The sequence below is a fragment of the Meleagris gallopavo genome, chromosome 6, assembly GCF_905368555.1.
Source record: "Meleagris gallopavo chromosome 6, MGAL_WU_HG_1.1, whole genome shotgun sequence".
NCBI classification, from domain to species: domain Eukaryota; kingdom Metazoa; phylum Chordata; class Aves; order Galliformes; family Phasianidae; genus Meleagris; species Meleagris gallopavo.
Genome location: NC_139409.1, coordinates 19,641,522 through 19,667,974, shown reverse-complemented (window position 1 = coordinate 19,667,974; position 26,453 = coordinate 19,641,522). Strand labels below are relative to the sequence as shown.

The 26,453-nt window shown below is 38.0% G+C and overlaps 1 protein-coding gene across 8 annotated transcripts in view; it reads right to left on the bottom strand.

Annotated features, from left to right (window-relative positions):
* TRDMT1 (tRNA aspartic acid methyltransferase 1) overlaps positions 1 to 26,453 on the bottom strand; it is a 41,083-nt gene that overhangs the window by 3,190 nt on the left and 11,440 nt on the right. Inside the window, exons 1-11 of one of the 8 annotated variants that reach the window (XM_085227329.1) lie at positions 24,189 to 24,348; positions 16,071 to 16,180; positions 14,399 to 14,475; positions 12,975 to 13,046; positions 9,528 to 9,593; positions 7,995 to 8,064; positions 7,016 to 7,099; positions 6,223 to 6,587; positions 2,629 to 2,686; positions 1,553 to 1,682; positions 186 to 282 (exon numbers count right to left, since the gene is read on the bottom strand). In XM_085227329.1, the coding sequence (XP_085083455.1) occupies positions 203 to 282; positions 1,553 to 1,682; positions 2,629 to 2,686; positions 6,223 to 6,587; positions 7,016 to 7,099; positions 7,995 to 8,064; positions 9,528 to 9,593; positions 12,975 to 13,046; positions 14,399 to 14,475; positions 16,071 to 16,180; positions 24,189 to 24,252 (1,176 nt within the window). In that variant the 5' untranslated portion in view covers positions 24,253 to 24,348 and the 3' untranslated portion in view covers positions 186 to 202. The other 7 variants (XM_085227330.1, XM_085227328.1, XM_010712705.4 and 4 more) reach the window with 7 other exon arrangements.

Genomic DNA, 26,453 nt, shown 5'->3' with positions numbered 1-26,453 from the left:
CATGTGTTATGGAAGTTGGAAAAGTAGTATACTGAAGAAGGGAACTGCAAGAGCTGTAAAGGAGTTTCCATCATTAAAGCAGAAGAGTCTAGCACTATAAGAACTGCGATCTGTCCCTGGCTGCTGTGCATTTCTCTGGTGACAAGACAAGGTTGCCAAGTGAGCACTTCATAGATAGTGACTACCTGGATGCTCCTCAAATTCAGAAGCCTGACTTGTCTTGAGAGTTCAGTTGTGGTTTGCAGAAACATGGAAGGTAACAGCTGTCCCTGAAGATGAGCTCTGAACAGAGAACACTTAGCATCATTCCAAGTGCTCTGAAACAATAAAGGTCACTCAAACATATGGAGTTACACAAACAAATCTCTGTGCCTTGGTTCTGCTTCTATTAAATACAAGCAAAATTAACTCTAGTACACCTCTTAGTGGTATTGCAAAGACTGATCCAATGATTGGAAAACACAAGCTGTTATAAGCAGCACTGTATCTAAAAAGAGAGAAAATGGATAATTCTGTGTTCAAAATGGAACTTAAACATTATTATAAGCCTATACATGACCAATCCATTAAAGAAGGGCAGCTATGGAATACTCCTGCATATTGACACCTAACTCAACATGGCACACTCATGAAAAAATTACAGAACAAGTAAGCTTAGTGGTGTCAAGTCTAATGACTACGCAAATTCGATAATGTTGTTTTAATGTATGTTTTTTATGTAATTACAAGGAACAAATACAAAAAAAACCCTAAAGATATGAAAGAAAAAAATATATGCAAACTATCAGTACTCAAAGCTGCTCAGAAAGTTGAACTATATTACAAGTTACTCAAGGTCACTGGTGTCCTGGAAGTCTGTATTGCTGAGAGACAATAAATTGATCTGATGTAATGGCAGCAGACCAAGCTCCTTAGCAGACAGTAACAGGTCCATTTCCTTGTCTTTCTTTGCTGAAGAGCAAGGAAAACTCTCGTGCATTCATTTCTGGCTTAATACCAGTTGACCTATGTGCAACATACCGGTATTGCCCAGTCTTGCTCCTTGACTCCCTTGTCTCCACAAAAACAGAAAACAAAGTAATTGACCAAGGGCTAGGACTGCCTTTTCTAGAAATTAGAGAGGACTTAAAAAATCATTAATTGAAGAGATTTGTCACTCCTGAGCAAAGAAGCATTTGTATACTGTGAAGTTATTCCCTTTCTGTTACCAGCTGCAAACGTATGGAAGGGAGCATGCAGCTCAAATAGTGAGAGCTAAGGCATCCTAAGCTGGCAGGATATGTTGACTTATTGGTTATGGGTAATGTTGGCTGCTGAGTAAATAGTTTCAATTGTAAAACAAAGATATTCCTTCAGTGTCATTCAGTAATACAGCACTTCTCATGACAAAAGGGAATTTAGAGGAAACTCAGCCAATTAGTAAGAACCGATCAGAAAAGCTGAATGGTCAGAAAAAACTTACAAAATAAAATGCACACATTACTTCCAACAAAAAAACTACATTGGCATAACTTAAGAATGAAGTATAAGTGGATACTTTGTGAGCACATACCAAATTCTGGAGGGAATCCATGCAGATTTGCTATTTCTCTTGGAGTAAAATACCTCAGTTTTAGCGTCGACAGTTTCATAAGCTTCTCTTCTTCTGTTAAGTTCTCAATGTGCTTAAACACTGATTCAAGCTACAAAGAATATCCAAAACAACAGGTATCACTGGCACAGGCAGAACATGAAATTACACTGTAACACTCACATCACAACAGAGCATTTCCTTGATTATCACAGTGCCAAAGTCAATTTGAAAGCACGTTAACTGTTCTATTTTTGCAGCCAATATCTTAATATGAGCACTGACAAGAACAAAGTCAAGTGATGAAGGAATTCATCACTTCTTCCCCAAGTTTACAAGCCATACCAATACTTAATGAGGCAATCAAACGACTATAAACATTTGTTAATGACAAAATATTGACTTAGTATAGCTCAGAAATATCATACATATATACACGCAAGTTAAGTAGTACAGATACGGCTCAACTGCTTTAATCCATTTGTTTTGGGATTATTCTGAATTCCAAACTGAATTCCTCTTATGCTTAAAAATACCTTACAATATTAGTGAGTGGCACAGAAGTGCAGGAGGAAATGTTTGTCTGCTACCTTTCCCCATGCCAAAGTACCACTTTGTGGTGAACTTAGCATCTACAGCAGAACCTTTCAAAATGTTATGTCCTTCCAGATAATAATTTTGACATTCAAAGATTTTAATATTAAACATTTGACAATGCTTACCAGCTCACATACATAAAAAAGTCCCTCGAATCACAACTTGGCAGTGTAATTTGTCAATAGAATTAGTCAATTTTAATGTTTTCACACTGAAATGTTTTCACTGCGGAATCTCTACGTGACAGTACAAATAATAAAATACCAATTCGTTCTCCATAAAGAAAGGCACAGGTATATTTTGATTCAAATAAATTGCTGTTTGGAAACTCTAAGTACATCAGATAGAAACTTATTTCCTTAAAAGCATTTTTGTTGTGTTATTCAGAACAACAAAGCAGAAGACAGACAAAACAAGCTTTAAGACAAGTATTTCTCATACGTTAGTGTAATCATACTTACCTGCACATCTACTGCTGTCTGCAGAACTGAGCCTGTCCCTTCTACATAGTGCCCATACCTTAACAAAAACAATCTTAAATGAATATTTTCATTGGACATTGGTACTAACAATCACAAGGATGCAGGATGAACTTCATTTGCTGGAATTAACAAATAGCCTTCTGGACTGATAAAGGAAAAGGCCTTGTTATCAACAATGCTAACTCTTGAAATGCAGTAGCCTCTGAAGATAACCTCTGGGGATGAGTCTGCAATCAATGCACAAGGGTTTAACCACGCTAATGCCTTATATAAGGAAAGTAACTCAAGCACAGCATCATCAGAAAGGCCCATCTACATTGCAAACATTGATTTTGCACTAAGGCAAAATATGTCAAAGGCCAAACGGTCCTAGGGTTCTAATTGGCCGACCATATTAAAAGCAGGACCATTAAGCGTGATCCTGCAGCTTTCAATCAATCCATTAGGAACAAAGTAGTTCAGTCAGATTTAACTTTTGCTTGCTTGCAGATTTTCCACAAAGGGAAGGTATGGGGGATGGGCTTCTATGCAGAGAAGCAGAAGAAAAAAAGAAAGAAATGAAAAACAGCATCCAACCACACAGTAAGCACACTTATGGTATAAAAACATACGACAGCTTTTTTGGATGCTTTGTGGTTGACTGCATAACGATATGTTTACTCTGTACTCTCTTCCAGGCTATCATTTAAATATAATCATGGGCTTTCAGAAACAAGCTCTGACGTTCTAACAACAATAGCAAATGAATGTACTGAACAGAGACTGAATCAAGGCCATCACTGGCTTTTGCAAAGTAGAAGAACTTGGAAGATCCTCGCATCAGACGCGAGTGGTCTGCATCAACCATTGCTATATACTATCGTCAAGTTTTCTCTGTGTAACTGTAAAGACCGCTGTGTTTTAAGCCTACTAACTCTGCAATGAATAAAGGAGTGGTCTGCCTTCATCAAAGATGTAATGACTCAATATGACTCAAATCTTGAGAATTTCTTCATCTGGAAATGCTTATGAGTAGTTCTACCAGTATCAGTGAAACTAACAGCAATTTTTAAAATAAAGTACATGCAAATCTTATCTTAGATCAGGACAAAGTGACCTAAACACTAACACCACATGAAATTGAACTGTAAACATATAACATTTAATTGGTTAGCAGCACTCTGAAAATTCCCTAATGCCACATTTAATAAGGTAAAACACATACACTGAGGAATCCTCATCTTACATGGTATCTAATACTATTCGATCTTACTTTAGCTGAACGTATCTGAGACAAAATAAAATAAATGAGGATAAATTTCAAAGTGGTAGTTCAGAGTTTTATGGGGGAAAGAGGATTTTTTAAATGTGATACATGTTATCTAATGCACCCTAGTCTAAATAACTGTGACTAAAGAACTCACAAAAAAAAATCCAGTTGGTATAGCCAACTAGATTTAAAAATGAAGATTGTCCTACCTTTCCTTTTTTAAAATGTGGATAGATGGGCAATGTTAGCTTGAACGTCATTGATTATTATTGCAGTTGCTGACTACAGAAAAATTAACGTGCCTACCTTAAACTCAGAACATAATTAAAAAAGGGAAATTTTGCCACAGTGAAAAACGATGCATTGATTTTTGGATATTTCATTAGCAGTTACAATGAAAGAAGCAGATGGCTTAAGAAACTGCAGTCCTAAATTTTCACCTGACTCATGTCATTATTTTCTTACATCCCATCTTTATTTTCTAAGCTTTATAAAAAGCTCAGTTTCAAACTTTAATATGTTATTTCCTGGTATACACTGTCATTAGAGAGAATTTCTGTAACTAATATTGCTCTGTCTCTGAAGGCTGTTCTTGTCAGCATAGCAAGAATTTGTGAGTCCAGAAAAATTTGAATCAAATAAATAGCTTTCATTTACTCTGTCCTTCAAAATGGTAATTTTCCTCTATCACAACTTCATACCTCACAAACACATTCCCTAGAGAAACCAATGGTATTCGCACACTCAAGAAACTCAGCAATCATTTTCAAATTGTCTAGGAGTCTAAGCTGGAAGGTTCTGCTCCATCTCTCAAACATCACATCTATATTTTGCCCTAAACCCCATCAGAGCTTTTTGACCTCCCAGAAGACACAGCGTATGACAAAGGCAGAAAGGCAAACAAAAGCACTGATGTAACGTGTTCAAGGCCTCTGAATTAGCAATGATCAGTGTGATTGATAAGGAAAACACCATACAAGTAGCACAGCAAAGAGATTCTCTCTACTGCTCTGAGTACTGCTCTGCTTCATTCAGGGTCCTCTTTCCCAAATCTGTTCAGAGAACTTCTAGACTTCTTACAGCAGTGATGTACTCTAAGCCTCAGAAAGAGCTCTGGATGAAGACTGAAATGTAATTACAACAACTGTCTTAGTACTGAGCTGTAAATTATACCTGACATGGTTCTCCATGTGGTCATATCTTCCCTTTCCAATTCTTTGTTCCAAAGCCAGTAAATCATGAGCCAAGAACTACAACTATCCGGCCTGACTCTTCCCACATCATTAAAAAGGCAACAAATACAAAAAAGAAAGTCTACATTTTTTTATTTGACAACTTTAGTTATGAAACAGCTCCCACAATGCTGACTTCCCCATGACTCAAAACAGGGAGGGCAGAAAAGACATATCAGTGAGAGGTGGAGGAAAGGCTTTCTTGTTGCACGAATTTTGAAATTCTTCTCTGCTTTTTTATTATCAAAAAGCTGAAATCACAAAATCTGCAGGAATTCAGTTCATCTGACATTCTAATTTCTACTACTAACAACAAAAAAACTTGCTATAATTAGCTTTAATTCATTAACTGAGTATTATTCTGTTGAAACATCTTAAGAACTCAAACACAAACCTCCAGGCTCTAACTGGCACTTTCCAGTACCAATGCACTCAGTGGAGAAGCTCTTGACAGGTTGCCTGTGGTATTTCAAAACACTCAACAACACCTGCCAATCAAACTTAAAATTCCAAAGCATGAATCAGAAAACTACTAGACAGAAACGCACTGATGTTTTGCTCCATCAAATATGATTTGTAATGCTGCAACTAACTGGTTTTATGATATATGGCCAATTCACAGCTATTTTGACCTACACAGCTGAAACATCCAGGAAATCAATAAAACGTACAGTGGAGACAGTTTTAATGAGGAATGGATCTGTCATGCATGACGCTTTGTAACAGCAGTGAGCATTATAAAGAAATTCATTAATGAATCAGTACTATACCAGTCTACTGGAACCATATTTTCCGCAGGGGTAATTAAGCTTCTGTGAAGGTCAATAACAAATGGCAGTGTCTTTTGTGAATGCATTTTTGGAGTGGGCACATGATGTTCTGCCAGACAGTCTCATGCTGGCATTCCATTCAATTAGGAAGCATGCTACATAAGGAGATTTTTCTTTTTTTTTTTCCTCAGATTCCTGTCTTTTTTTGGTGATGAAATAGTTCTTTTTTTTTTTCTTCAATTTTTTAGTACACAAATGAAAGCACAATACACACTCTAAGTTTCAGGACATGATTCAGCAATACACTTTATTTGCAACTTACCCTTTTGTAAAGCATGTGGATCTCCGGCAAGTGGGTTTAACAATGTCTAACAAGAAAGCATAGCGTACCAAGGACTTGGGTGCTAAAAAATACTGACTCATTTCTTCATTCTCATCTTCCAGGAAATCTTGTAACATTTGAATAGAGGGATCATTGTCCTGACTATGCTTCCTTACCATTTCTTCTGCTGTTTCAAGCTTAAAAAGAAAGGCTTCTTTTGGCAAGGGTCCATTCTTGCTGCTGCAATCAGAACCAATATTTGAAACTAGACTCTTCTCTCCAGAAGGCAAGGAAGAACTAGCTTCGTCAACAACTTCATCCTTGGATAACTCTTCTAGATTCTGATCTGGGAATCGTGTCAATATCTAAGAATACAATTGTGAGAAAGATTAAGTAACTGCATTTGATAAACAACTTGACACCAGAAACTGTAGCGATTAAGAATTATTTCAGAGATGCAAATAACCATTTGGTGTTATTTTTACAAAGATTAAAAAAGAAATAAATAAGTTTGCATTGAGATCAGTTGACCTAACAGCAATGATGATGGAAACAATTGCAAATGGTCGCCTTTACTAAAAGACATTTCCACCTCAACTGCTTTAAGCCAACTAAGCCATTGATATGCATTTCAGTCTTTAGAAGACACAGCATCAAGGCCAAAGAAAAAGAGATTTCAACTTTTCTGTTGGTATCTCTTGTCTAATCCACTCCTGTCCACACTACTAAACTGAAAATTTAAACTACGATCTTCATTAAATCAAGAAAATTGAATAACAGAAATTACACTCACCTGACCAGGAACATGAAAGAAAAATGGCTCCTGGTGAAGCTTTGCAATTAGAAAATACCGCAGCCTAGAATTGGGAATGCCAAGCTGCAAGCAAAAATCCACAAGTTTTTGGTCTGCGTGACAAATGGAGAAGAAATGATCTATAGCATTGTAAAAGTTACCTATTATTATTTACATTAATAAAATTATTTCACACTAATGCATTTTGCCACTTAAGAGATATCAAAATTAATTGATAGTACCTAAATACTTCTAATGAACCATGAATGTAATTCCCATGCAGAAGTAACCTCAAAGAAACAAGTAGGTATTTTTTTCTCATGATTCTGATTTTCTCTGTAAATGAACAGGAACATTAGCAAATTGTTATCTGAGGAAAGAAGAAAAATGAGGCACGCCACTGTTTCCTGGGACGAGTACTGCTTGTTTTTTTATAAACCAGGAAAAAGGTTTCTCCTTTTGTTACAAGGAACTATAGGACATCCAACAATGAAACAAATGTACCACTGGTTTTCAAAGTACTCTCTACCATGTTTTGTCAAATACATATGATACTTCACTGATCCCATTTAGTCTTGCACAATCTGGCACCTCTCTTAATTCTCTTCCAGTTGTCAAGGAAACATGCAAACAGTGGCCCTGCCCCCACAGATGACAGTCATGTTTTCTGTGCTGGAAAATCACAGGCATCAGCAGTTCTGAAACAATGAGGCTCCTGCAGGGAAGCACCTTCTTGGTCATGGCTTACGTCACGCCTACTTTAAAAAAATGGTAGCAAAAGATGCATGACTAGGATCACAATAATAACATCAGTAAGATTATGCCAATGTACCAGTGAGAAATCAGTCATATCAGATTGCTCTCATTCAGAAGCTCTGGGCACCACCCTCTTTTCTAATAAAACACATCATTTTCAGATGTCCTCGTTCTCAGTGTTGTTTGAACAGCTAAATAATCTTAGAATAAAATTAATACTCACACAGGTTGGAGACAAGAGAAATTCTTGATATTCAAATCCACATGTTTCTAGTGTTCGCAGAAGTTCATTTCTGGCAATGAGAAGAATTGAGAAGCAATTATGCCCTTCACAAGACCTTATAAACCCTTTTAGTTCTTTTTATCCTAAGTAAAAACACATCAAATGTAATACCTTAGGTACTGAGATTTCACATTCAGTGAAAGAATCAGACAGAGAATTATACATGTAAAATAACCCATTTCTGAACTTATAGAGACAACATACAAAATGCAGTGTTACTGCAACTAGAAATGACCACTACAAATTCACAAGTACCTAACACCTACTTTGGTGCAAACATCCCTTCAAAAGAATTCCATCTCTAGAAGCATATATCTCTAGGTGAGTGAGACAGCAAGGAAAATAAGAGAGCAAAACTTCCTCTTTATTGTGAATTATAAAATTTGACACTAAAATCGATACAGATGGCTCACTGTTTCCCTCTGTTCACGCGTATGATGTCAGCTAAGCTTAATAAAATGGTTAAGTCAAAAATTTGTGGATTTGACAATAAAAGAAAGCTTGGACTGTGCTCTGCAAGCATTAAAAAAAAAAAATCACTGATATCGGAGTTTTCCTGAAAAGACTTGCCTTTCTATTCCATGTATATGCAGGCTATATATAAATCACAAACTGTGACCCTATATCTGGTACTGTATATGGCACTGCATCCGAAGAGAAAGCAAGCATTCTGACCAGTATTTTCTGAGTTACAAACTGTTTCAAACACTGGCCAGCAAGGAGCAGCCAGGAGAGAATCTCAGCAAGGAGCAGCAAGGAGAGAATCTCAGGCTCTCCAGAAGCAGTCCAAATCTCCAATAGGATTGCTGCATGCTTTAATCAGTGAAAGATGAAAATGTCTCCCAGCTGCCTGCCACATGCATTAAGAAGTATGAAGAAGCTGGCTGCTCTCCTGTTGATTTAAGAAATGCAAGGAAAAGATCCCATTTTATTTCCAGCAAGAAATGAGAAAAGATGACTAAATCCCTGTCTCTCCACACAAGTGAGGAAAATGGTCCTGCTGTCATTAAGTAATCTTATCACCAATTTTCCTCTTTTGTATTTCAGACAAAAGTTATATGCAGATTTCATACTCTCTTTATGAACCATTTTATAGCAACAGTGAATCAGTGACAACATACTATCAATAAAAGCACTGAAGAAAGCTACTGCATTCTATTGTGATATCAGAACAAGATACTAAAACCTCTCCTTGAAAAAAAATATTGTTTCTTTGTAAAGGATACCAAGTCATCAAAGAAAAACAGCAGAGTCAAGTTCTAGTCTATTTTATCTGCTTAGAGAAATAGTTATTTATCAAGTTCCTTTCACAGGACTTCAATTCCCAAATTAAAACAGTATCTTTTACTTACAGCTGCTAACTGTGCCACCTCACTATTTTCTTCTCTTAAATTCCAGGAAATAAAAATCCTGCCCTCTCCTAAGGAAAATCTCCTTTATTAAAAAATAAATCATGTATAAGTAAGACTTTACCTTGCAGAAGAGGATTCAAATCCTTTAACGTTTTCTAAAAGTAGGTATTTTGGAAGCTTCTGGAGCCTAAAAGAAAGAAAATATCAATTGATCAGAGTTGCGGGAAGTAAACTACATTATATTTTTCTGCATACTTGTTTAGCTACAAGATCAAAATATACCTATTTTCTATATACCTATTTCTATACCATGCTAGTCCATAAAAAGATGTACCTCAGTGTTGCATAGATTGAGTAATTCCCTTATGAATTGTTGGTAATTCCAAACAACAAGAAAAACCACATTCCTTCAGATGGACTGCTGTACCCATCTGTATCCCACACATGTTCTTTTGAAAACATATAGCATTGTTCATTTCCTAGAGCACGTTATTGCCACTCAAAGATTAAATTTGTAATAGAGAAGAAAATTATAGGGAATGAAAAATACTACAATTTACCCATGGAATAGAGCACTTTATTTATTTATTTTAAGTACTTAAATCTGAAATCAATGTTAAAATACCGTATCTACATTAGTGCCAAAACATCAAAGTCAGCATTCATTTAATTGCTTTAACAAATACTACATTTGGAGTTCAAACTCCATATACTTTCAATTTTCTGTACTTAATTTTTTCATTTTCATGAGAAGGGAAGGAGAAGCAGCTGAGGTTAAACAACATCAGTGCAGAGGTCTGGAAATTCCAAAACCAGCTTATTAAATCTCTGGAGAAAGAAACATACCAAAACTGTGCCAGGGACCATTTTAACAATTTTAAACCATGAATGATTCAGATTCAAGTGATTAGGCACATGCATTGGAACCAATACTCCAGTAAGACTAACACAGATATACAACGTCTACCACATACAAGATCTCAGAAGAGTGTGCAGGAACAGAACATTAATGCCAACAGACAGTAATTCCAGGTTTATTTAAGTCGGGAAGTGATTTCAGACTGTACTGATGTAAATCACAGCAGAATTTGTTTTGGCAATTTCCAAACTATCATCAGTTACAGAAATTCACATGAATAATTCCAACATTTGACAAGAAATTTGAAAATGTACAAATACTACAGCAAATACAAAAATACTGAAAATAACACTGAGGTGGAAAAAAAAAAAGCATCAGCCAACCCCCCTGGGCAGGAATGGAGAACATATCTGTTGGTATGTTTACTCATACTCAACATCACCATCACCTACTGTGAAACTTATTTTTGGAGTAACGAATCCACAGCAGAGCCTGAAGTGCAAAAGCTCATACAGGATCAACATGTCACAAGGCAAATAATCACTATACAAAGAGTATGTGTTAAATACTTGGCAGGTTTTAACATCACTAACTTCTCTGTAAAATTAACAAACACTGAAGTCTTAGTATTAGATTTCCCTGGGTTATGGTTTGGATACAATAAACAGACAGTATCTGGCCCATTTGGGTCAGCCTTTGTGTTCACTGGCTGGGGGCTGGAAAGATTTCCCAGGTGTTTCCAGATCTTGAAATTGCCTTTTCTGTGCCTTTAATATTTGCCTCCCTAGGCTATCTTTGAGCCCCGTTTCAGCCACATTTTGTTGTAAAAGGCAGAACATAAGGTAGGAACAGCCAAAAAATAAAAACTTTTTCTATAGTTTCCACAAATTGAATGCATGCCGTATCAATTTTGAACGCGAAGTGATAGTTCCTGTATTAAGAATTTCCCTTTTTAGGGTTGAAGTACTCCTTGCATAACGTCTGGCAAACATGTCTTCTTCAAAACATACACAAACACTATCTCAGTAAAACATAAATCTAATGGAACCAAGAAACTAAGCAGCAGTTACCATCTTGAACACATTACAGACAGCTTACAGTAACTACTGCCCTAAAAACAACCTGTGTAAGGGTGATAAGGGAAGTCAGCAGCGTCTCATAGGCTGCTGAGATAAAGTGCCACAGCCAAGCCCAGCTCTGCATCACCATGACAAAAAACATGTCCTGTAGTGTCTGAAGCATTGGTTTGGGGAAGAAAAAGTCTCTGCCCTTTATCCAGTTAAACTCACAGCAACCAGGAAGAGACGCTTCCATGCTCATGCACAGCAGCGTCACAACAGCAGCCCTACTCCTAACTGCATCTCAGTTTAATGACAAGGAATAGATAGGTCAGGATTTCCTTAAGGATAAGGAAGGTACTATAATTTTGACATATACTACCTGATGTTTTTAATTTGTCATTTTGAAAGATCAGTCACGAGGAGAACTGACTTTTTTTTCCTTCTTCAAAAACCGCGTTTTCCACAATTTTCTGAAACTCACAATATTTCTTTTTTTTTTTTTTTTTTTGCCTCTATTAGATGTGTAGGAGAAATAATATTCTTCCTTTTTACCTATTATTTAGCTAACTTATTGGGCTACAGAACCTACTGAAGTGGTTGTTCTGTGTTCTCTATCACAGATTCAACAGCTGATCCCAGTTAAGCCACTCAGCCTTTCTGTGCCTATGTCCTCCACCTGCTGATGACAAGGGAAAAAACAGTATTTTCCCTAATGCTGCCAGCTGTAAAGCTGGTTCTGGAAGAAGAATGAAGAAACTTACCCCAGTGCTAATAGTAAATTGAAAGAAAAGAATACAGGAGTATGGTGGTGGGAAGAGAAAGACAGACAGACCTCTTTCCCTCCTCCTCCTCTTCTAGAAGTAAGATTAGCCAACAGAAGAATACAGAGTGAACAGCTATCCTTGTTTATGATGAATAAGTGTTTGGTGGATCATAACTCATGCAATTTTTCAGGCTGATGCCTAATAGACATCTCAATCCAAAGGCAGAGATTTCTGCAAAATAAATCCCTCTGAACAACTCCTTGCTTGCTCCATTCACCTCCAAAGGTGCTTAAAACGCTACGCATCTCTTCCCAAAAAAGAGTACAAACATTACTTGGAGCTGATTTTTAAAACTTTTAATAAGAACAATTTATGTCAGCAATAAACACTTCGAATTTACTGTTCAAATGTAATATATGAATAACACAAACAATTAAGGCTGTTTTATTATGAACTAGAGTCATGCCAGACAAAAAGAATAGGTTAAGATAAAAAAAGAGCCCTGTTCCGACAGATCAATGCTATTTGAAACTTTTAGTGTTATTACTCAAAACAAAAGATTATATTACAAACCAAAAAATACAGTCTGCTATAAGATAGCTAGAAGTAGCACCAGAAAGACAGAACAGACACTTTAAGAAAGAGTGGAAGGGGAAAGAGGACATATTGTATTGTGCAGCTGATATCATGCTTTAATGAAGTTTTCAAAATGTTACTTAATGACATTAGTAAAATATAAATTACTTTTGATCACATGAAAACAAATAAATAATACAATAAAATATTAGCAGTATCCATGCAGAACATTACAGATTACTTACAACATAAAATAACTACTTAGTAACACCAAAGGCTTAAGAGTTGAGGTGGAAGTTAACTTGTACCTTGGGAGAATATCAAGAATATAAAGAAAGCTCTTTGTCCGTGGATCAGATACATCACCTTGTAGGCCAATTCTACAAAATAATAAGGAAACAACTACGTTTTACTTGGACCACACTGTTATTCGACTTACATTTTTCTACAGAATGCTGGCACTTTTTACTTCAAGTTTTGAAAAGAGATTCTGCAAAATCATCATGTCCAGACATGAGGCAGTATCCTATGAAATGCCATCAGGAGTGAGTGTGACCTGAAATCCATCACAAGGTTAACACTGAAGCATTCAATATTGAAACTCACACCCCAGCGTGCATAGCATTAGCATTATGGTCTTAGACAGTAAAAAACTCCTGAAGGAACAACAACAAAAGCAACAAAAAAAGCAGCATTTAGGAACAGCCAATTACTTTATACCAAATATATTAAATTATCCAGACAAGTTAAGGTTACAATGCTCACCATTTTGCAGGATTGAGCTTGATGTGGATAATTGTGTAACCAATTTAGTGCTATTGAACTGGACGGCTCATTTACCTTACAATAAGGAGAATAATTGGATAATGAATCCAGGCCTTGGTTTCCATAACTTGTACTAGTTGTTTAAAAGATGTAAGTCTTGGTAGAAGAATTTTAGCATGTATCTAGATTAGTCATATACAGTCCATTCTTTTCATTACATTACAAAAGAAAATGTTACATTTATAGCAAAGAGAACTATATTTCCCAACTGTAATTATGTAACTATATTATAGTTGAGAGAACCTCTCTTCCAGCAACCACTGCTGTCAAACTCGTTGCATTTGAAATAAGTCTGACAAGCTCCTAGCAATTTCAGTTCTTAAACAATGAAGATACTCCTCTGTGTCATCCACAAAATCATTTCAAAGCCAACACAACATTTTGAAAACATAACTTGTGTCTATATGCAAATATTGATATACTTCTCTTGGCTAAAATAGAAACATTCCTCAGAATAAACTGTGTGCACATGCAATTTTCAAAGGACTTACAAAGCTCTTATTAAAGAACAGATTCCAATCTTAATCACACGCAGAAGGGAGAAATTCCAGTTCCCCCTCTGGAGCTACCCCACTGAAAAATTAGATTGCTAATTAAAGGGAAAGGAAGCAGTTCTAAATGCAGACTTATTAATTCCACTGTCAGTCAAACGGTATTGTGTGCAGAACAGGTGCTTTAAGCAGTCCAATCAATTTTAACTGAATTAAAATATACATACAAAGTATCGTCAATAATTAAAATTCAAATTCCTGCATTTCTTCCAGTTCAGTAGAACCTTGTGGTGAACACAGCCACAAAATGGTTGCTTAGGAAGATAAAGCTATACAGATGGGCCAAACGCTGTAACATGCTTGAAAACATTTATTCTTTAACAGTGTAAACAGTACTTAAAGGGCACTGTATCTACCTTGTAAATGGCTGACAAGGAGGACTCATCAAAATCATATCAAAAGATAATCTGTCAAATTCTTTCAGAGTAATGCCCTGAATAAGGGAAAAAGAAATACAAGAACGTTCAGTGCTGAGAACTGTACAAAACTATTAAACTAACCTTCAGACAAAACTACCCCATTGCATCCACAATTTGTTCCATCTAGTAAAAAGCTCCCTAACCTCCCACTTAACCTAATAATTCCATTCTCTTCTACCTCAGCAAACCATACAGAGCAAAGAGGCATTAACAGCCTTGAAAATGAACCCGAGGCACGAATGATACCAGCATCTACACATAACACTAAGTTTTTTATTTAATCACTCTTTTAGAAGAGATGAACTAGTTCATGATTCTTTCAGTATATCCTGACTAAAAGGAGTTAAAAAATGTTTGCTTAATGGCAGTTTTTGAGATATGATAAATGCTTAGATTATAATCCATGATTTCTAATTCATCACGCATGCAACATAAAAAGCTGTATGTGGCATAGCTTTCAGTTAACCTTAGACAGATGTGTTTTAACTTTCAGGAGCTCATTACCAACGCATCCTATGAAATTTACTTCATTCTAGATTTTGCTGAGTAAAAATCACAGAGAGCTGTTTCATGGCTGAAAGCAATAGTCTGCAAAAGCATTTCTGTTCAAAGAGAAAAGACTGTGGCACAAACTAATTGCTTGGGTGTAAGTTCTCCTATATTAAATTCTAACAGTAGGTCAGCATATTAAGGGGCCAAGAGGAGAGAAGGATCCATCAAATAACTATAAATGAGACAATGAAATCTGCTTTACATATTTCGCAGCATATCTATAAAGTGTAACACAACTGCCCACAGAAACTAGACAAAATTTCCTCTGTTTTTCAGTAAATTTAAGGAAGGTCTTATTGACTGTAATCTGCTCTTCCTTACAACATAGGAAGATATAGGCAATCTTTCCTCTTCTTTTCTCATATAAAACTGTAAACTATTATTAGTCTGCTATTACTGAGTGCTGAATAAGCAGCTAACCTTTAGCCACCCTACTTAAGCTGATATCTTAAAACAAATTCATTATCTTACTGTCATGTTGTAAAACTGCAAAAGAAGATTAAAAAGTATGCAGTAACTTCTGCAGGTAAAATCCCATATCCAGTTTGCCCCTTTTTTATTTTAGTAAGAGACAACTGTACCTATTTCTTCCCTTGATAAAGAGACAGAATTCCTAAAGCATTTGGCCTACTCAGGCCACAAAGAAAATGCAAGATATGTAGTATATTTTCCTGTGTTTTACTCAGGTCAACTATAATTACAAAGTAAAGGCATGACTCCAACAGATTTAATGAAATTCTCTCAAAACACTTGAAAATATTTTTTTTAATCTAAAAACGTGATTTTTGTCATTCCTTTAGAGCTGGTAAGCATTCCACTTGACACCTCACATGACCTTCCTTAATGCAGCAATCAAGACTTTCAGGAAAAGATCTCATTGTAAGTATCCATTTGCTTCAACAAGCAAATACAGCACATTAAATGACAGTTATTGTAAAACTGCTGTTCCCCTAACATCAATAATTAAGTCTGTCTGTTTCTCTTTAGAACTAATATGGACAGAAAGTCAATCAACTTCTAGAAATGCCAGGCTAAAGTGAAAAAAGTCATTACTCACCTCAATTGTCTTTGCCCATAATGGTGTACTGGGAAAGTTGTGTTTATAAACTTCATTGGCAAGCGTGTTCACATCCACAGCAGCAACAACTTCTGCACATACACAGCTTTCTAAAATTAAAATAAAATAGAATTGAAAATCGTAGATTCCATTTTTTACTCTTGAAAATTAGTTTCATTCAGTTGTATTACAGCTATGCTCAAAAATAAAAGAGAAATGACAAAATCAAACTCTGCTGTGTTGCCTTTAAAACTTTATATGAAGTATAGACTGCTACTAATCGGATGGCCAAAACTTCCCTCTCTTATATCCAAAAAGGGAAACTAACTTTGCATTTCTTAATTTGTAGATACAGTCACACATAAGTTCTGAACAGATTGTATCCTATAACGTTCCTACCCGCACTCTCTGTGGTGACCAAGTTCCCTCACTGTAGGAAGGCAGCCCAAGTCAACCTGTCGAGTCCCACAGCAGCTGCCTGCAGCTCTCCAGCTACTGACAGCTTACAAGATACGTAATTTATTGCTTCTCTGCTCCCTGTGAGAACCAGTGTACCTCTAAAATGTGTCTGAGATATGCATACTGCAGTAAAACTTTAAGAAGGTACCTGAAGAACTTTTGTGTGCATATTCCCCATAACAACTTGGACCTCAAACCCAACTGCTGTCTCCTTTGGTTCCAACACACCAAAAATACCAAACATTTTGAAGGACATTTGGCAGATCCTGATCTCTTGATATCAGACAAAGCATTCTGGGATACTTACAGTCATTAATGGAGGAAAGCACAATAACAAACCTACTGAGAGCTAAGAAGTATACTAATGAGCACGGTTAGTACAAAGAATTCTACAGAAACTATAAACGTTTAAAAGAACAGTATTTAATCTGCTGCTCTTCACACTATTCATTATTTTGAACACTATCCCTCAGTGAGGCTTTCTGTTGGAAAGATAGGCTGCGGTGACTGCTAGACCTGCAGGCAGAGAACAGCCAGCCCGCTTATTATGATACACAACACCAACTTCAACCACCAGGAAACCTACATCATGATCACCATCACAAAGCCCCCATTGAAACACGAGCCATTTTAACAAGGCTTGAGCAAGCCAAAAGAAACAAGGCAAAAAGCCATTTGCCTTCAGGTAGTCTCACAGCATACTCAAGTGACACATTAACAAATGACCTTATGAGACATCCAACAAATTACTGTGACCCAGCTAATTATTTACAGTTTGAAAAAACATTTATGTAATTTTGAGTGATGCAGTTACCACCCATCTACTATCTTTTGCCATGCATGTTTTCAAGGCAATACTATTCAAATCTAAGATGAAAGAGAAATCTGAGTACTGCAAAGGTTGCAGTAGGTGGCTTAATAAAGATCACTGTAGTTGTCCTGCGTTTATGGAATGTAGTAACTGGCAAGATGAGCAAGAGTTTCTACAAGAAAAAGAATCAGGGACAGTCCACTAAGGGACAACACATAAATCATTATTTGCATTTACTGTGTTGATACTGTGACCATAAATTGTAACCAAACTTAAACACAGGCATACTCGTAAGGACACCAGAGTGCCTACACCTGAGATTACAGAACAGGTACGTTAACACTGACACCTAGTGTGAAAAGAGCATCACCTTTGCAGGTCATCTGTCAAAACTAAGAAACGAAGTCAAGAGCTCATACTTTCCCCTCCCCAAAACAAAGTTACAACACCTAAGCAATGGAAACAAACTTCAAGCACTGTTTAAGAGACTGCTTTTCTCTTTTAGTCTCTCAGTTTTTGAAAGCACTTTCTCCTGACAAACAGATCCCTACTGTGTGTTCCAGGCACTCCAGAAGTAAAAAAAAAAAACATCAAGAATTTCAATTTATTAAATTCACACACAGTTTAAAAACAACAGCTGGAAAGCAGGCAGTGTGCTTTCCCTTGCAACTCGTGATTCAGACGTTCGTCCATTTTACTAACTTCAGCTCAATCTCTTCTTTCATGTACGCAAGAAAGAAAGAAATACCTGATTACTTTTTCAAAGCTTCTCTTTTCCACTCAATAGCTGTGGCTCACTTCGGAGTTCCTGTTACAAAACAGACTCCCTCTAAAGCTGATTAAGTGTAATTTTTTTGTGTGGAAATACCCTAGAAACGCATGAAGGACCTCAAGCAAACAAGCAGATCTGACACATCAAACCTAACAAAGAAAAGCTTGTGCAGATTTCACACAATGTGAAAATGAAACAATTTTAAACAACTCTTCTCCTGAAATTTAAATAATTTTGATGTTAAACTGTAATACTCAATTTTGCTATGACAATTCTACATATTATTTGAAAATAATTGTAAGACATCATAACAAGACTGAGAGCAATCTGCAAAACCTTAATCAAGATTGTGTTAAGCCGTCTCCACTGACAAAAAGTACAAAATCAACTCAGAAATATGAAACAGCCCCCGAACAGCTCAATTAGTAAGATACTGAATTAGCTCCACAGGATGCATAGCAGAACTTTCATATGGAAACATAAGTGGCTCTAGATGTTTTGTTGTTTTTGTTGTTTTTTGTTTTGTTTTTTTTTTTAAAGTGAAATTTTCCAAATATAGCCATTAAGGGAATTGCACCCCTGCAGAAAAGAATTCTGTTTCAGGCAGACTAAAGAAAACACACATTTTCCACATGACACTGATTAGTTGCTGGAATATTTGATTTGCAACACTCCTCCTCAACACAGCCCTCAGAACAAAACCGCGTGTTTCTGAGAGAGATGTCGGAGCTCAAAAGGAAGCCACAGGCCGTGGGGAAGGTAGTGAGGGAAGTGTCACAGCCTATTTTTAGTCCTCTTGGCTGAAATCAGGTGAACTCAAAGTTCTATCACATTGATTTCGCACTTGAGTTTTAAAATCTCTTGAATAAGCATATGAGAAGCTCTGTAACTTAATATCTAATTAAGTTACAGAGGCAATGACCAAACTTCAGACCTCACCAGTGTGAAAGGGATGCTGCTGCAGTGACTGAAAGGTGTGGCATCTGAAACAAAGCCAGGATGCCTGCGTTAGCTTCTGATGTGGAAAAAAATCAGACCCAGAGGGTGTCATCTTCAAACTCTGAAAATAAAAATTCTGACATTACTATATTTGTCCTTTTCCACTGCAGAAGTATTGATCCCTTTTGTCATGCAGACCTTAAAATTAGCATGGATCTGTTTATATTCATCCTTCTACTTATGTACTGAACCCATCAATGTCAGACAGCGTGGTGTTACACCAAGGGCACAGCCTGGCAGATCCCACTGCGCCGCAAAATCAGAGTCAAAACAATTATCTACCCTAACAGGTATAGCGGAACAGATGGAAAAAGGAAGATTAGTCACATATTGTGTCAGTTCTGTTTCCCTTTCAAACAGACAGCAAAGATTTCATTTCTGAGCTGTCGGCTCGTGGCCTGAACGATTAGGCGGAACCGTCTGTGACTGCAGTTAACACGATTATCAGCAAACCCGATACTCGCTTCCTGCAGGATACTGAGCAACTTTTTTCCATTGCTCTATTTGTCCAGGCTTTCTTCAGCTCAGCCGTAAAAACTATGTAAATTCACACTGCAGCACAACTGGCACCATCACGTGCTACAAAGCGCTATATTTTAGGGAGCAATTAACATCAGTGCTAAAGGGCACTCAAATCAGCAATGTTTTTGCATTGTGCTGAATGTTGTGGCTGCTGGTCGGCATGTTTTCTTTTTCCCCTCCTCCTGAGATAGCTGTGCTACCTACTTACTTCATTGTGCTGTGCAATTCACAGAAGTTATCAAACGCAATGAATAACATTAAGCAAAGAAGAGAGGCTACAAAAGAACATTCCTATGCTCAAAAACTATCGCTACCTTCATGGCTGCAAAAAGACAGTATTTTTTAAAAATTGCTCTTTCGTATTTTATGCTCAATGAGCTTCTTCATGACCTGGCAGATTACAAATGCTTGAGGCAGAGACCTGGAATACATTTTTTCATGGGAAAACTGCCTACATTAATATGCCATTTTATGTTTGTTTTGGTTGGGAATGAGTTAGTGCAGACTGTTTGTTTGAAGGAAAGTTGCTAAGGAAATAAGCTGAAGCAAGAGATTTCCTAAAAATAAAACATTGTATTTTTCATTGCAGAAACCCTGCACTTTGTACGCAGCCAAAGCATTCATATATACTCATATAAAATATAATAGGTTTAGACATACACGATCTAAACGTCAACCTTCGCAATCCTTGCAATGCTTGGAGCATAGGATGGGAAGAAAGAAAAACATTCCCATCTCTTTGTTGCCTCGAATCTTCAAGGGAGAGAATATGAATTGACTCAATGACTTCTGACTTTAATCAAGCTCAACTTTCCAAATTTGGTCTTTTTTCCATGTCTTCGCTGTTAAAATTCAGATATTGCTATAAATCTGAAACTAGGAATTCTGCATATATTGCATTATCTACAGGTAAAGTATGAGCACAAGGCTAGGCAACCTTCAAGATTTTTCTTCTCTGCTTTTGGATCGAAATCAAAATTCACAAATAGCCATTCCATTGGCAAAAAGAACCTGATCCAACTACATATTAATACTTTGTTCATCAACAGTATGTAGCAACAGAGGAAAAGTGGGATACAAACTTTCACTCATTTATTAAAAGTCAGCTATTTTTAAGTGTAGGTGAGAATAATCTAGAAACCAACTGCATGCTACTTGTTCCCAAATGCATTCTACTTTAGTGACAACTGCCAAAACAACGAACATCCTCATCCTGCAAACTCAATTATATGCTACCCTAAAGTAAAGTTTGTAAAAGATCACAGCCAAAAATGACATCCAGGTAAAAAAAGGCAGCATTAGATTTCCTGGAAAATAACTATTTGCCAATTAAAAATGCTGACAAATAGGCAGAAAAAAAAAAAAAAAAAAAATCAAGGCAGGACCAGTGCTGCTGAACATAAGTGGCCCAAAAGCTGCCCATGTAAAACAGCCAGTAACCAAAACTGAGCTAAGCTTGCCAGAACTGCACAATCCGTGTTGTAGAACAAGTAGCTTTCCTGGAGTGGCTGCACTCAAGTTTTCTATGTTCTCACTCTTTTCTAAACTACTGTTATTTTTCCTGGCTCTATAGATTCACTGGAGACAACACCAAGAAAATAAACCATTACACATCACATTCATCTCTCATGTATCAGGCTTAAAAAAGCACTGGCAAAATGAAGGGCTTTCTTTCAAGCTTCATATTTATCAAAAAAAAAAAAAAAAAAACTGCAAAAGGACATCCAAAAAAATGCACTAGAGATCTCTTCAGAACAGCATGGTTTCGTGTACATGTATAGGCCTAAAACATATAAGAAATCCTATTATTATCAAACAGAAAGCACTTTCAAAGGAACATTCACTTTTCTCTGCTTGATTTTCACATAAAAGCAAACACTTAAATCCCCCTTGACTTTCCTTTCTTCCTCCACAAACTAAGAAAACTGAATCCAGATGTCTAAAAGGCTCAAAAAGAAAAGACAGCAGAAGAGATCAAACCTTCCGACTGTATCAATATTCCTGAATGCAATTCAATTCATCAAAACCAGTTTTACACAATGGCCTGCCATTAAATATAAAATTCAGTGCAAATTATATAGAATTCTTTTTATTCAGTTGCCTATCAGTTTTAACTAGACTCTAACTACAAGATTCTCATCTTACTGGAAAGAATGTTTCAGTTAATTCCTTCACTCTCCAAACTACACAAGATGTAAGTTGCATATGTTCCCAAGCCTTCACCCACAGAGTAAATATCCTCTGTGGCATGGTTCAAGCAGGGTATCTTTTGGATGCAAACTTCCAGTATTCTGGTAATCATGAAAGGTTGCTTGCATTCCCAACATTCCCATTCTTTTAAGTGCTTTGTTCTGTTGCAAATGATCTTTTCTTAGTTGGGGGTGGAGATGGCCACAGTATCATGTCCAGCATTACAATTCATTAATCACCGCAGAAGGTTACCAAACATTCATGAGATGTCTACTATTATGCTAAGATCAGAGCCAGGTAACACTCAATAAATATCTGTTACACACATACAAACACCAACGCATGACAAACCAAAGGACCTAAGTATAGCCCAAGTTTCGGGAATCCACTTTCCATGGAAACTGTCTATAACACACAGGTAGTTCCCCACCATTTTAAGAAACAACGCTATTGGAAAAGCGTTACCATCAGCTAAAACACTCTTTACTCCACAAAGACTTCAAAACCTACAATTCCATACAATGTTTAATATTTAATATTCAAAGGATAAGTCTGGAAATAATGAAAATGCATTACTATACCAAGTGACTAGGATTATTTACAGTAACAACAGAAGTACCTATCTTGGTATTCTGTGTATTTTTACATATTATACAAGCGCTCCAAAAATAATGCCTCCTGTTTTATTATGGGCCTAAGACAGCAGAGGCAAACGCTGGAGGTACTGCAGTAGAAGCTGAACCCCCCAGTCAATACTCCATTATATTTGGTTGCTGTGTGAAAAATGGCAACAGACAGGCAGCCTGACAAATTTGTGTCTGACATGAAAGTGCATAAGAAATAAAAGAGTGTCACTGACTGCAGAAAAAGTTGCACCCCTTGACATTCATCAATGCTTGGCAGTGGGAGGTGCATTTCAGCAGCTGCAAGAGTAATAGTGAGTCACCTTCTCTGGTAAAGATTTAGGCAAGTATGGTGTGCAGGCTTTTGTTCACCACTGGTGAAAATGCATAACCAATGGTGGTGGCTATGCTGAAAAATAGTGTTTGACTACAAACAGTGTTACTGTTTTTGTATCTGTTGTAGTTTCCATGGAAATAAGTAAAGGCACTACTTTCAGAGCAACCTGTGCATGTGATTGTGTGTGTGAGTATATATATATATATAGACAGACATAAGCATTCAAGCAGAAGTTATTCAGTGGGAAAATGTCACACCAATAATTGTGAGTACATGACTGCATGATGAGAAGCAGATTCTACCATAATCATTAATATTTCACAGCTAACTAAGAGAATAACATAAGGTAAGTTTTCACTTGATGTTTTCATGAAAATGATCTCTGCTGTACAATGTAACAGAAGGGCACAAGTTTGAAGGCCTGTAGTAGCAATTAAATTATTACAGTTATTTTTGTAAATGCTGTAGATTTGCAAGTAAACCCATGCTTAGAACAGTAATAAAGCCCTTATCAATAGTCCTAGCTCAACTTTTTCATCTGGGGAAACCAATTCACAGACAGCCTACAGGACTCGGTGAAGGGTACCCAGGCCATAGTTACAATAATCCACTAAAACCAGATCCAGATTTCCTTGTACCAGATCAAAAACACCTGGGCACATGATATAGCCCAAACTCACAATACCAGCTCAAATTCTATATTTTATTTTCATATTTAGAGAATGTCATACCAACCCCACATGGTTAGGCTTACAACAGAGCACGTATCAGCTATTCACCAAGCAATGTGTCACGAGAACACATGGTCTACCTACATACCTATGGGATACCCAGGCTAATTTGACTGAGCATCACCCTGCCCATCCCATACACAGCGTGGGTGAGCCAGCAGAAGACACAGCACATATTAATGTTCACAGTATTACCACTCTCCAAGTCAGAGGCAGGACCACGGATCCCTGACCTCCGTCATGGTGCACTCCCGGGTGCACGGTGATAGCCAGCAAGCCATGATGCTTTGGGGTCCAGCTTACAGCTGTGGGCCACTAACACAAGCACTTCAGCAGAACCCTGACCAATCTCCCGTGCCTGCTCCACGGGCACAGCCCCCTCCCCTTCAACACGAGCCCCACCGCTCCATTCCAGCCCCTGAGATGGACGTGCCTCCAAGCTATTGAATGCGGGGAGCGGGGCCGCCTCGCACCCCACAGCTTCCTTCCGCGTGTCCGTGCACGACGGCGCGGGGGACAGGCAGGCTGGGGAAGGGGCCGAGGCGAGGGGCCATCTTAGTCCCCTCGAGAAGATGGCGCTCCTCACAGCCCCAATGGTTCGAGAGCGCAGCGAGAAGATGGCGTCCAAAGAGTGGAGAGACGGCGAGGGGCCGCACGGCCGGGCTGACGGGTACCTTTCAGGGCCTGGTGCATCCCCCCGATGCCGCTGTACAACTCCAGCACCCGTAGAGCCGCCATGCCTCGGCGCACGGCACGGCTCTCCCGACCGCCTCCCCGAGTGCCGCCCGTGCGTTCCGCCGCTCTTTCGTTCCCCCCTGCCCGCCCTCTTCCTTCCTGATCGCCCGGCGGCTCCGTGCCAGCCCCAGCCACGGAGGAGCGCTTCACGGTGGCACTGTTACTTGCTCATTAACCCTGTACAGGAGTTAGGCCCTGCGGACGAAGCCACCCTCTGGAACAACCTGTCTCCTCACCTGTGTGGGGCTTCGGTGCCTGGGGGGCCTCATCAGCACGCCCACCGCACAGGGTGGGCACAGGAAGAGAGGGGATAAGGGGTCCGTGAAAGGGCCGTGCTCACCGGCCTGGGATGGTGCCAGCCTGCTGTCCTGCTGGGCAGCTGATGCTGATGGTGTGTGGCAGTTATGCGGGCCTCAGCAATTCTCCTTTTTATTTGCAGGAGCAAAGTTAGCATGCAGGGATGGTTTGAAAAGCTGTTTCAAAGCTGGTGGAATAGGAAGGAAGGAAATAACATGAAACTGTTCTAATTTGTCTTAAGGTTGTGAAATTGCTTTCCCTAGATTAAAGAAACGATTCAAAAGCATTGTTGCCCCTGAGAAGTAGCCAGCTGGTAACAATATGTGCTAGACAGATGCATTTACATGTATACATAAGACCCAAAGAGTAAATATCCTGCAGAGTAAAATGTGGATTACCTTCCTCCCACAAGCAAAGATACTTGCCAATGCCCCAGTTCACAGATTTAGAGTCTAAAGTGAGGATGAAACCTGAAATAAATAACTCAAAAATCTGGACATGTTTCTTGAGTTACTTCTTAAGTTGATCACATTTTTTTTTTTTGGCACCTCTGAGAAATCTGTCAAAAATAAGGTGTATTTCTAGACTACTAATCAGAAACACGATTCAAAGAATATTAGTTTTTGCCAGCTTCTTTTGAAAAAGTTCTGTCATTCCCTGTGGATCTGCACCATCAGAGTCAGGGGCTGTTGCTTTACCTGTCAGCCATGGAAGTAATGACTAAGAAAAGAAACCCAAGGCCTACTTTGACTGTGTCTGAAGGGAAGTGCAGCAGCTGAGATACCAAAGAGGAGAGCGTATACATTGCAGGAAGTGGTGAGACAGGTAGCTTGCACAAACAGCAGATGGAGAACTGAGAAAGGTAGCTGAATCACACAGCATAACAAAGTGGGGAATGCGTTGGCTAGAGAAAGTAGTTATCAGACAAAGATGGTGAGGAAAATTCTGAAGGTGAGGATTCAGGGCAAAGGTGGCTGTGATGAACAAGGTTGGTGTCTGCTAAAAAAATAAACTTCAGTAGGAGCCCTTTAAAATACAGGTAGGAGGTGAAGGTAAAGAAAAACACAGCTTTTAGACTACCGAAATTAGTGAAGTTGAATGGTTTTTATCTCCTTGTATCACTAATGCAACGATTTATATACAATCTACATACACCACAGCAAAGCTAAATATCGTAATGAGCTGTAGGCAGTCAGAAGCAGTTCATCTATTTGGAGCTGCCCAATTCCCATAGCAATTAAAGCTACAGAGGAGAAGCATTTCCTTGTTTCAGAAGGAGAGAGAGAGTCAAGCCCTTTCCTTTGCTTTCCTTTCCCCAGCTCCACAGTATTCTTGCCATTCGCATACAGTGAAGGTGGAGACTGGTGAAGAAAGTTGATTTTTCTGCTGTATTCATGTCAGTGGAAAATTCTTTCCTCAGGGGAAATTCTCTGCCTACCTCCTCTACCAGGCATCCTGTGTGTAGCAAACCAGAGAGTCTGTTCAGCACACCTCCACTCAGGCAACAACAAAATTCATAGATTAGGCTAAAATTTTATTGGCTTAATCTTGCAAAGAATGGAAAACACCAACATTTCCCTTGTGCTCATTTTTAAACAACTTCCAGTAACCAGTTTTAGAATTCTCTGCCCTGGCTTGGTTCTCCTTATTAATTGATAGCTATGAAAAAGACAATAATCAAAACAATCTGGAAACAATTACTTTTAGTGTTCTTCTCTTTATAAATATAAAGCCAGCGTAATAATAATAATCTTTTGACCAGACACTGCATAATAGAAATTAAGGTATGCTGCTGATTCCAGAGATTAGAGCAATGGCTGAGAAGTACCAAGATCAGCACTCACTCACACCTCCCTTCTCTCAAAAAAGAAGAACGAGTCCACAGGGCAAGTGCACCCTGTGAAAGT